General features: G+C 32.1%; 1 protein-coding gene across 2 annotated transcripts in view; it reads left to right on the forward strand.

Annotated features, from left to right (window-relative positions):
- DYNC2H1 (dynein cytoplasmic 2 heavy chain 1) overlaps positions 1 to 12917 on the forward strand; it is a 355585-nt gene that overhangs the window by 85687 nt on the left and 256981 nt on the right. For both annotated transcript variants that reach the window (XM_031961078.1, XM_031961079.1), the window contains exons 32-37: positions 5605 to 5810; positions 7497 to 7679; positions 8716 to 8898; positions 9159 to 9382; positions 10727 to 10842; positions 12558 to 12757. In XM_031961078.1, the coding sequence (XP_031816938.1) occupies positions 5605 to 5810; positions 7497 to 7679; positions 8716 to 8898; positions 9159 to 9382; positions 10727 to 10842; positions 12558 to 12757 (1112 nt within the window). The remainder of the gene's footprint in view (positions 1 to 5604; positions 5811 to 7496; positions 7680 to 8715; positions 8899 to 9158; positions 9383 to 10726; positions 10843 to 12557; positions 12758 to 12917) is intronic.

Consider the following 12917-nt stretch of genomic DNA (forward strand, 5'->3'; position numbering starts at 1 on the left):
AAATAAGGATGTCAGTTATCACAACTATTATTCAGTGTTGTACAAGAAATGTTTGCTGTGGCTATAAGAGAAGAAAAAGGAATTGAAGGAATTCAAATAGGCAGTGAGGAAACAAAACTTTTTTCAGCATGATGGCAAAACCTTAGCAGAGTTGCAGGATATAAAATAAATCCACATAAATTACCAGCATATTTATATTATCAGTGAAGCACAGGAGGAAGAGATAGAGAAATTCTTTTTAAAATAGCTGCAGACAATATAAAAGATTTGGAGTTCACATTCCAAGCATATTTCAGGATCTTTCTGAACACAGTTATGAAACACTTTTCACACATAGATCAAAACTATTGAAAAAGTATCATTTGCTTGTAGGTGGGCCAAGCCAATATAACAAAAATGATAATTCTACTTAAGCTAAATTACTTATTCAGTATCCTAACAATAAAATCATCAAAAAATTATTTTATAGACTTAGAATGTGCTCAGTTTTCCATATCTCTAAAATGAGATTTGAATTTGATAATCTCTTCCAGCTATAAATTCCATTCCACTATATACTGAAACTTTTTAATACTACTATATACCTACTTTAGCTCAAACCCAAGTTTTTCCATTCTGAAACTTTAAACTGTAGATCCTGTCCTTCTGGTCATCAAGTTGTAGCTCATATTTCTATAACATTGTGTGCCTTTTGCATGATTCTGTGAAGTAGAGAACAGATATTATCACATTCATTTTTATAGGTGAGGAAACCATAAGTCAAATTGTTCTTGGTCAGTAGCCAAACAGGTCAGATTCAGATCTTGGTTCCATGTCTAATGCTTCATCCACTATACCAAACTGCCTCCAAAATGGACCTCTTGCTGGAGACATAACAAAGAAATTTTTTTTTGTCATTCTATATTTAAGGAGACTGCATGTCTTGCTTAAAATATCACTGGGTGTTATGAGCCAGAACATGAAACAAGGTGATAACTCGATGGAATTGAAACAATGCTTGAGTTTACACCTTTGAGAATTCACATATTGGCTTGGATTCCCTAACACAAGATGAGACTGTTTGAGGTGAAAAATTGTTGATGAGACTATTAAAGTATTTCAAAGCTTGCAGGAATTATTGGATTCTTGGCACATGAACTAATGGACAATGGATTCGTTTTGGACTATTTCTAGGACTTATGGACATGTATAAATTCTCATGTTGATTTATGTTTTTTTGTTTCATCACTACTAGCTTGTGTTATATTGCTATGTGCTTATGTAATTACGTGTGATACCTCCCATATTGATGGATTTATGTATACCTATTTTAAGAGTGAGCCCCTTTAGAAACTCACTAATCTGATTTGATGTCCCATTTCCTTTAGTGTTTTCATCTCCCTTCCTGAGATGTCAGAGAGGGTATGGCCACCTTCTTTTTATGGTGTTTTCACTTCTTTTTTGAGCAGTCAGGGAAAGCATGATCACCTTCTTTTTGGGATTCTCATCTTCTTGAAGAGTTAGGGAGGTCATGACCACCTTATGTTCTAAATCAAAAGAAAGGAGGAGATGTTATGAGCCAAAACTTGAAACAAGGTGATAACTCGATGGAATTGATCAAAACAGTGCTTGAGTTTACACCTTTGAGAATTCACACATTGGCTCACACATTGGAGTTCACAAGTTGGGAGATTTCAGTGTTCAGTGTGAGATTTGCAAATTCACACCTCCCATAGTCCCACTCTTGGAGAAGGAGTTGACCTTTGAGTTTGCACCTCTAGAAGAGCATAAAAAGAGCTTTAGTCAGTTTGGAAGATTGCCAGGAGTTGGAGTTGAGCTAGAGGCAGAAGCTGGCAGAGGCAAAAGACAAGCTGCAAGAGCTCTTGGAACCAAGGAAGGAAAGAGACCCCTAAGAAAGCTAACTGGGCCCAAGGAAAGAGACAAGACTTGGAAGGAGAAAATAAATGTCTGGATTTTATCAGCTGGCTGTATTTGAGGTGATTATTACTTGGAACTGAAACTAAGACTGCCTTCAGAGAACCTCCCCAAGAAACCTGCTCCCAGAGTGAATGATCATATATTATACGAAAGAAGAAAACACTACAACCAGGTGCATTTGGAAGAAACAAAAGCAGGCAAAACCAAATGAAGTCGTTTAAAAATGTTGATTAAATTCTATTATCTCTTCTGCAGAGTTGAAATCTTATATGCATAAAATTGTTTGAGCAAAGTAGATATCCAGAAATTAGAATGATACTACTTTTATCCAAAAACAACCCAATAAGGTTTGTTATCTTCTTACTACTCATGTCTTACTACTCATGTAATTATTCCTATAAACAGAAAAAAGTTTTCTTTTGATCAAAATTATGTTATACCTAACAATGCTATCTTTGAAATACATGGTTAAAGAACCACAAAATGAAACAATGAATTCACAATTAGAAAGATGCTAATTTAATAAAATCACTTGGAAGAAGTTGTACAAACGATGGAAGCAGTAGCATTTTTATCCAGCCCTTTCTGGGATTTTGAAAGGATTGTTATTTTTCCCATGTCATTGTATTATTTTCAAAATGGTTAAAGGTGCTGATCTTCCATATGCCACTAATTTAGGAAATAAACTATATTGAGCTAACTTCTTATGCTAATTTATTTGGAAAGGCAATGCTCCCTCCTCACTAGATTTTTTGTATTTCTTTATCTCATATGCATCGTCATTCATCAGTCAGTCAAATTCTGCAGGTTCCTCAAGATCATCTTGGTCAGCCAGCTGACTTGATAATATGATTTTGAGAAGTCATAGATGTTCTGTAAGAGGTGTAGGGATTTCATTTACTAAAGGCAGTCAAGATGACTCCAGTAGGATGGAGAAGTATAGTCTAATTCTCCCACCACGCCTCATCCACAAATATTTAGAAAATACACCAGATTGAATTCCTTTCAAGGCAGCTAAGAAATAGGGTAGATTAGGAAGACAGAGAAAAAAGTCTGTGAGCCCTGCAAAGAACACGTCTGGAAGCAATTGGTAGCTGGGTGGATCTAATTCCACAGCAGAACAGAGTCTCAGTTATACTCCTTAGCCAAGGTGGAAGCCTATAGTTGAATAAACAAATCCAGTGTCCCAAACAAAAGGGAAACCTTCGAACAAAAGTCACCATGCACTTGCAGAATCATCCAGAAGTTACCTGGAAGAATGATCAATTTTTTAAAAAATCCATCACAAAAAATATTTGCACCCTGTACTCCTTTTTCTTGTCACCCTAAATCAAGAAGAGAAAAATCACAAAATTGAAAGTCATTTAAAATGTTTGCATCATTTATCAGGGCCCAAGAATTTATTACCTATTGGCTAACATTCTCATTATGTTCCTTTCCATTCTTAATAAAGTTGATCCTTGATATAAACAGACAATTTTCAGATGAAGAAATTAAAACTATTTTTAATCATATGAGAAGGTGCTCTAAATTACTATTGATCAGAGAAATGCAAATTAAGACAATTCTGAGATACCACTACAACCTCGCAGATTGGCTAAAATGACAGGAAAAGACAAGGACGAATGTTAGAGGGAATGTGTGAAAACTAGGACACTAACACATTGTTGGTGGAACTGTGAACGGATCCAGTCATTCTGGAGAACAGTTTGGAATTATGCTCAAAAAGTTATCAAACTTTGTGTATACCCTTTCATCCAGCAGTGTTACTACTGGGCTTTTATCCCTAGGAGATCTTAAAGGAAGGAAAGGGACCCACATGTGCAAAAATGTTTGTGGCAGCCCTTTTTGTAGTGGCTAGAAACTGGAAACTGAATGGATGCCCATAAGTTGGAGAATGGCTGAATAAATTGTGGTCTATGAATGTTATGGAATGTTATTGTTCTGTAAGAAATGAGCAGCAGGATGATTTTAGAGAGGTCTGGAGAAACCTACATGAACTGATGCTACGTGAAATGAGCAGAACCAAGAAGTCATTGTGCACGGCAACATCAATGTTATATGACAATAAATTCTGATGAATGTGTCTCTTTCCAACAATGAGATGATTGATGCCCGTTCCAATGATCTTGTGATGAAGAGAGCCATCTACACTCAGAGAGAGGACTATAGGAACTTAATGTGGATCACAACATAACATTCTCACTCTTTGTTGTTGTTCACTTGCATTTTGTTTTCTTAATCATTTACTTTCTCTTTTTGATCTGATTTTTTTTTGTGTAGCAAAAGAATTATATAAATATGTTTATACATATTTAATTACAAAAATAAAATCACTAATAAAAAATAAAGTTGATCCTTGGACAAGTGACTCACTCTATTGCATGGAATGGTAAAACATTCCCCTTATATTTCCCCATCATTTGAAAATTCAAGGTCACATCTATGCCATGTTCAGGCATACAAGTAGAACTTTTCTTAATTTATAGTTAGGAGGAAGCTTTCAGTAGATTATAAATGTTGTAGTTTTGGACATACTGAATTTAGTCTGTCAAGATATTCAAGATGCATATATTGCAAGCATCTAGACTGAGGAATTCAGAAAGAAGAAAAGATTTGGGAGGACTGGTAACTTCAAGTACTTGAAGGGATGTCATGCAGAAGAGGTATTAGACTTACTACATTTTCCTCTGGAGATTGAAGCTAACATCACTGTGTGGAAATTGCAGAGACAAATTTCATCTTCATTTAATGAAAAATTTCCAACTATAGAGTCCAAAAATTTCGGAGATGGTGGGTTTCCTCTCACAGGAGGCAGTCAAATTCTCCAATCCTCTTATCCTTTGTCTATATTCAATCTCCCTATCAACTAGTTCTTTACCTCCCTCCCTCAGATATTTCCAGGTTTTCCCAATACTATTTAAAAAACTCAAACACAAATTTAAACAGATTCAGCGAGTCCTTTAAGCACTGTCCTATATCTCTTTTCTTTTTTCAAGTCAGACTGCTTTAGCTTCTCTTCTTGTTACTCTATAAGCATTTGTAGTTTGTATTTGACCTTAATCACCAAAGTGAAACCTCGCTCTCCAAAGTTACCAGTGATGCTTTAATTGCTAAGTATAGTGGTTTTTTTCCCTTAGCATTATTGACTACTCCATGATAACTCTTTTTTCTGATGACACTTCTCTTTCCTGGTTCACTTCCTACCTTTATGATTGTTCCATTCCTATCATCTTTGCTGCCTTCTCATGTGGATGTAGCCAGTGATTCTGTTTTGATTTCTCTTCTCTTCTGGGTAAGCCCATCAGCTCCAATGAATCTGATTATTATTATCTTTGTGTAGAGGAGACCTATGAAGCCTTAACTGCTTACTCTGGTAAGTCTGGTAAGTAGTCTCATTACTACTTGCCAAGAGATCTTAAAATCAGCAGATCTACAAATGAACTCATTTTGTTTCCCCTTACTCTCCTCTTTTCTAACCTTTACTTTTTTTTGGTCAAGGGCACAATCATCCTTCTGATATCTCTGGTTTGTCATCTTGGCATTATCTTTAACTGTTCCTCACCCAATATATCCAGCTACTTGCAAAAATTACCAGATTGATTGCATAGCTTTTAAGTTTATAAAAGTTCAACAAAATCCATGAACTAAACATTTTTCTTCTTTGAATATTTTATTTGTATACAGAATCAGGAATTCTTGAACTCAAACTTAAAGCACTTATTCTGGACATTATCCATAATATTGATATAGTGAAGCAATTAAATCAAGTTCAGATTCACACCACAGAAGACTGGGTTTGGAAAAAACAAGTCAGATTCTATATGAAAAATGGACAAACGTGCTATGTTCAGATGGTAGATTCTGAGCTCCAGTATACCTATGAGTATCAGGTAGGAACATTTGGAACCTTTAAAGATGTTTTTGTCAAGGCGGTTGTGCCATAGAGTGATGTAAAAGTAGTTCGAAGACTTGGGTTAAGATCCCCTAACTATGTCTGAGCATAAAATTCTTGAATGCTGACATGCTGCTGAAAGTTCCCTAGCACTTACCTCTAAAGGGGATGGTAGAGAGAAATCTGAATCTGAAGTTTGGTATGCTGTTTAAATAATTCTTTCTCTCCTAGTATTTGCATGAAAATGACTTTATTTGATGGCATTTATCTCAGAACTTGTTTGCCATGAAGGAAAAAACTTTTTTCTTATCATTTAATAGCAATTTAAAATATTTTAAATATTATATCAATAGTTCATCTTCATTTATAAAAATTTTTTTAGAGAAATCGTTATGCAGACCAGAATTAAAGCTTAATGGCAACAACACTTTACTTTAGGGGTCCTCAAACTTTTTAAATAGGGGTCCAGTTCACTGTCCTTCAGACTGTTGGAGGGCCGGACTATAGTAAAAACAAAAACTTTGTTTTGTGGGTCTTCAAATAAAGAAACTTCATAGTCCTGGGTGAGGGGGATAAACGTCCTCAGCTGCTGCATCTGGCCGCGGGTCATAGTTTGACGACCCCTGCTTTACTTGTTCAGACTGGCCTATGAGTTATTTGAGAATAGCAGAGTTTGTTCCCTTTTTGTTTAGGGATTTTCCTTTAATGCTTAACATAGTGCCTAGGTCTTATTTGATAAATATTTCAAATCCACTTGATTATTGTTAGACTTTAAACTCTTGTACTCAAATATAGTTGACAGGAGGCTATATGTAAATAAAGAACATAATGTTTATTTCTTTAAGGAAGACCAAGGTAAGAAGAATCCTAATATTATGGTCAAATATGATGCTTTAAAATTATTTAATTATATTAGCATATGGCTTTTTCATTTAGGATATGTCAAAATCAGAATTTTCCATTTAACTATTTGTTGAGTTCATTTAAAAAGGTGTGTCTTTTCTATATTTTATATCATTCTCTATAATAAAGCTACTTATGAGAAATAGAAGCCAGATGGGCTCTTTTAAGAGTATGTTGTTAATATAGCTTTAGCGAGAGAGAAAGTGAATTTTAAGACTCAAATCTTCTTTTTCTAGTAAAGGGAAATCTTTACAAACTCTGAATAGAATTTAGATTCTGAATAGAATTTTCCATTGAAATCAGCATATATGTCAAAATGATAGTATACAATGACCAATTTTATAACTGTACTTCCTTATCTCTAATTATGCTAAAAGAATTCTTAATTTTAATATACTTTTTGTTAAAAAAGTATGTGGATTTGAAATGTGAAATGTGATTTTCCTTACTTTAAATACTATTTCTAACTTTCAAGTCTCTCTTGTGTCCTTGCAATGAGTTTGGTTGATGTATTTATAAAAACTTCTAATATATCATGGAATTGCTGTTAATAAGGTTTTATCTGGTGAATTTAATATTAGAAAAATATAACTTGAAAAAATAAAATTCAAATTTAATTTCATCTGTTACTTCACAGTGCCTTAATCAGAATTCTAATTTCTTTTTCTGCCTAGAAATATCTTTTTTTATAGTTTCTTATATAGAAAACCATAGTTTATAAATAATCATAGATATTGAATGGAACCAGCAGCTTTTTAACTTAATACCTCACATTCAACAGGGTAATGCTCCCAAGCTTGTTTATACACCACTCACAGACAAGTGCTATTTAACTCTCACACAAGCCATGAAGATGGGTCTTGGAGGAAATCCTTATGGACCAGCTGGAACTGGCAAAACTGAATCTGTAAAGGCTTTGGGTGGACTTCTTGGAAGACAAGTTTTAGTTTTCAACTGTGATGAGGTAGTGTAAAATATTTAGTGTCAATTGTTAATCAGATTTTGTCTTTACTATATAACATTCTATTTTAGATATAATGAAATAGAAGATTTTTCATCCTCTTCTGAACTCTTCCTTTGATGCCTATGTATCGTGAAAGTAATCTAGGATTCTTGAATCTTATGCTAGCAAAGCCCAAACTTGAAAGTTGTGTCAAGATGGAAAAGCTAGTGACAAAAACCTTAAGTTTATTTTCTGATGTACAGTTTAATTGAATATGGACAGACTCAATTAAGTTGACAGCAAGGTAATGAATTATTTGACCACAGCAACTCTTGAAAACTATCATAGAGCAGTTGGAAAATGCATTAGAAGAAAGAAGTCATATCACCAAAATTACAAATTTTTAAATATTCAAAGTAAGATGTTAATTTTATGAATTCAGTTGATAATTACTTTTAGAACATCTCTCTAAAAGTGAAATCTGATATTTTAGATGAATCAATGGTATATTATTTTCTGGTTTAATTTACATAGAAAGAAGTTTATATGTTGCAGAATTTTCCCAATTTGAAAAGCTTGAAGAAAATAACCTGACTGTCTTTTTAGAAGGATATAATTTATTTGAGCATAGGAAAATATGTATTTAAATGAATAATTGGAACTTTCCAGGGTTAAGTTCATTTAAAATCTTATCAGTAGTGAAAGAGAAAGCTTTAATAACTATGGTATCTTACTATACATTTAGATTATCAAATTGGAAATAAATAAAAAGAATGTTTTTTTTTAATAATAGTAAAAGCAATTTTTAGTAGTTTAACATCTCTACATTGTGCTTTGTATTGGTACTTTTTATTCTTCAATGACTTCCCATATACAATTTATACTATTTATTTTGATTCTCACAAAATGCTTATGACATAAAGATTTTAGGTGAGAAAATAGAAATATTAGATATTGAAATATCTTTCCCAAAAGCATATATAGTGATACAGAATGTGAAATGATCATTGAAAAAATGTAGTTTTAAAAAATCAGATCAAATGTGTTTGTTTTTCAGGGTATTGATGTGAAATCAATGGGCCGCATATTTGTTGGTCTGGTAAAATGTGGGGCTTGGGGATGCTTTGATGAATTCAACAGACTGGAAGAAGCAGTGTTGTCTGCTGTGTCTATGCAGATCCAGACAATCCAGGATGCTTTGAAGAATCATAGAACTGTATGTGAACTTCTTGGCAAAGAGGTATAGCATTAAATTAAATTAAAATTAAAAAGCAGATAATTTGATGAATTGAAATATTTTGGAAGCCTTAACACTACTGGCTCTTTGATGACATACTATTTGAAGGTCACTTAATTCTCCGACTCTGATCTGTTAACCAAATCTTAAGCTTTATCTTACAACATTTTTCTTAATTTTCATTTTCTTTCCCATTTTCATGGTCACAATCCCAATTTAAGTTCTCATGACTTTATACGTTGATTTTAAATGGTTAATTTCAGGTTCAAATGGATCCAAATTCTGGAATTTTCATCACAATGAATCCTGCTGGGAAAGGTTATGGAGGAAGACAAAAGCTGCCAGACAACCTAAAACAACTCTTCAGACCAGTAGCTATGTCTCGTCCTGACAACGAGCTCATTGCCGAAGTGATTCTATATTCTGAAGGCTTTAAAGATGCTCGAGTATTAGGCAGAAAATTAGTATCAATTTTTAATCTTTCTCGGTAAGTGTCATGTTATAAAAATATTGTACATGTTCCATGAATTTTTATCACCAAGTGAAAATTTGATAATATTCACTTGAGATTTGCTGAATGAAGTCTCATGGTTGTATTAGTTAATATTTATTATTTATTTATTGATATTTAATATTTGGTAATGTGTTATTAATATAAAATGGAAAAGTAAAATTGGACCAAAGTTATTTAGCTTGGTTTTGTATATTCGACTTGACTATGTGAATGTGTGAATGAATGACAAAACATTTATTAGGTACTATGTAGTAAGTCTCAGGCTTATGCACTGAGGATAGAAATGGAAAAATAAAGCAATTCCTGCTTTCAATGATTTCATATTCATATAGTGGAGATCTCTATGTAGGAGAGTTTAGCTTCAACAGGAATGGGAAATTCAGGTGTCTGTTTAGGGGAGATGATGAAAATACCCATCTTAAGAGGGTATCACTGGTCTTGCTTAATCTTCAGTGATATATTTATCTCTAGACTATCTAGTGAATCATAATTTAAAGTGAATTTGATAATTGACATTCTATAGCTACTATTTTTTTTTTGAAGTAGCTAAGTGGTATAGTAGATAGAACACTGGGCCCAAATTTTGGTCAAGCTATTATGGGTTTATATCTGGCATAGGCAAATCATTTAACCTTCGTTTTACTTCAGTTTCCTTGACTGCAAAATGGAGATAATAACATCCATCTCACAGACTTGATGTGAGGATCAAATAAGATAATATTTGTGCAATAATTAACATTGCCAGCAATGTAGAAGGCACTATATAAATGCTTATTCCTTATTTCCCTTTACATTTGTAAAACACTTTGCAAATCTTAAAACACTATATTAATATTACTATTGCATTATTATTATTGTTATTTTCTGGATGAGAATTGTTCTCTTTTCTTATGCTTAGTTTCTAGTAATTGATAGTACTCTCCCTCACTTTTGTTTTTGTATTTTAGTAATCTTGGTCCATAACACTAAAAAGTGGTGAGAATCCATCAGAAAATTGCAGATATTGGGAGCCTAATTAGCTGATGAGAGAATTTAGAAAAAAAGAAAACAGATTTGTCAAATACTGTCTTAACTAAATTTCTATTTCATTTAGGGTTTCCCAATTCAATGAAATGTCAGTTCATAAAGAGTAGTCTTTCTGAGTGATGTTTTAATTCAGAAATTTTTGGAAAATAATTATAATCACTTATAGTCTCTTTATCTTAAGTGATTGCATTCTGCATTTCTTTAAGTGTGACAAAAAATAAGTATTTTTCAGTTGTACTTAATTATTGAATTTAAAGCTGAAAGTTAAATTTCAATGTTTTTAAATTCCAGAGAACTTTTGACACCTCAGCAGCACTATGATTGGGGTTTAAGAGCTTTGAAGACAGTCTTGAGAGGAAGTGGAAATCTTCTTCGTCAGTTGAAGAAAAATGACATAAAGGAAAAAGGTATGATTGATTATTTCAAATTTGTAACTTTATGCATTTTTTCTTCTTAATAGTTGAAATACACAGGTGACTATTCAGGTCTTTTAAATACAAAAAAGAAATCATGGAATTTTATAAGTTTTTATTCTCCATAGTAGCAATGTATAAGATAAATCTATATCCTTTTCCATTCATTTAAAATTTATTATTAGTTTACATGGATTTTATAGTTTCTGTAGATAACTCAAACCCATGTCTTATGTCATATTTTATATCACATTTATTTGTGCACATGTCTTCTTTGCCCCTTTTATGTTCCAGTGGGTAAAATAAGTATTTCTGTGAATGACTCATTTAAATGATTAATATCTATATATTGAAAAACAATTACTTTAACATTACTGTGAAATGGATTTGATTATTTTGTACATTGGAAGTTTTTCAGTATTTTATTTGGTGTCAATTAAAAGATTTCTTTAGTGTAGAGTTTATGTTAAAAAATTTTTTTGCATTACATTTAAAATGTTTCCAGGGTTCTAAGGGTATTTCAGTACTTCAAGAACCTGTGATTTTATTGGTATGGGTAGTTGCTCTATTACTATACTGATTTCAACTTTTCTATCACCTAATAGATATTCTTCCATAAGTTAGGGAAAAAATAATTTTATGGTTAACCTAGTGACAGCTCTTCAGATTTATTTAAACCTTTTATTTAACTATTGACATATATTTTACCTTTGGACTTCTGTTTAAAGCCTTTCCTGCTTTGAACTTGTAAGGCTTGCCAGAAATTTAGTTCTTCTACCATACCCTTCAAAAAATCTATACTATGATGAAATCTCACTATAGGATTTTAATAAAAGCTAGAAAATTCAAGTTACAAAAGCATGTCTTGAAGAAAAACATGGGAAAAACCAAACTAAGAAAATATGCCTATCTTTTAATTTCTAAAAGCCAAAAATTAGTTTTTAAACATAATTTAAAGTAAGTAGTATAACAGTGATTATAATGATTTCACCAGCATTTTCCATCTTTCTTTAAATGGTCTTGTAAGCAAAATATGGACAAGGTATATCAAAAATTTTTTTTATCATTCTTATAAATTTTGTCAAACATTTCTTTCGGGATTGATAATTTTCATGTTATTTTTGGTAATCTCTACAGAAATGAGACAAAAATATTGAGAAGGGATGATTTTTTATCAAGAAAATGGAAACAAGTTGATCTATATCAATATTCCTAATAATGAGTAATACAGATTGTAGGTGAACAACTTAATAATTATTAATGTATCTTAGTTATTATTCATCTAAAATTTTCATATAGATATACCATGAGATATATATATATATATATATGTATATACAAATATATAGTAATGAATAATTAAATAATTAAAAGTGAACAAAACAGTCATCATAAGACAGTGTGGTGTAGTATATAGAAAGCTAGCTTTGGAGTTTAAAAAAAAACTTTTTTCAAATCACTGGCTTTGACACACAACTGATTGTGTTATTGTGCACAAGTCATATAACCTTTAAGCATCCCTCAAAATTCTCTAAAACTCTAAGTTTCAAATCTGTTATTGATCTTTATTGGTGGAGAGTTTCCTCACAGAACTTTTAACTGCCAATTAAATCACACTTAAATAAAAAAAATCAATAGAATCTTTTAAATGGATAATTATAGCAATGATTTTTATCTTAATTTACTTGTAAATTACACTTTTTCCTCAGTGAATGAAAGCCATATAGTGGTTCAAGCTTTGCGGCTCAATACCATGTCAAAATTTACATTTGTGGATTGTACAAGGTTTGATGCACTGATTAAAGATGTCTTCCCTGGAATTGATTTTAAGGATGTAGAATATGATGAACTAAGTGCAGCTTTAAAGCAAGTCTTTGAGGAAGCAAACTTTGAAATTATACCTAATCAGGTAATTCTCCAACTCTGTCTTATTATATAAAAGCAACCATTTAAAATTGCTAAACCAGTAATCAAAAACACAGAGATTAATGATTACTTCTTATATAGTATTTTAGAAAATATTCTGGTAAATTTAGAAGACAATTTTCTTGCTATCATAGAATCCTGTA

This window comes from Sarcophilus harrisii, chromosome 3 (genome assembly GCF_902635505.1).
Source record: "Sarcophilus harrisii chromosome 3, mSarHar1.11, whole genome shotgun sequence".
In the NCBI taxonomy this organism is placed as follows: domain Eukaryota; kingdom Metazoa; phylum Chordata; class Mammalia; order Dasyuromorphia; family Dasyuridae; genus Sarcophilus; species Sarcophilus harrisii.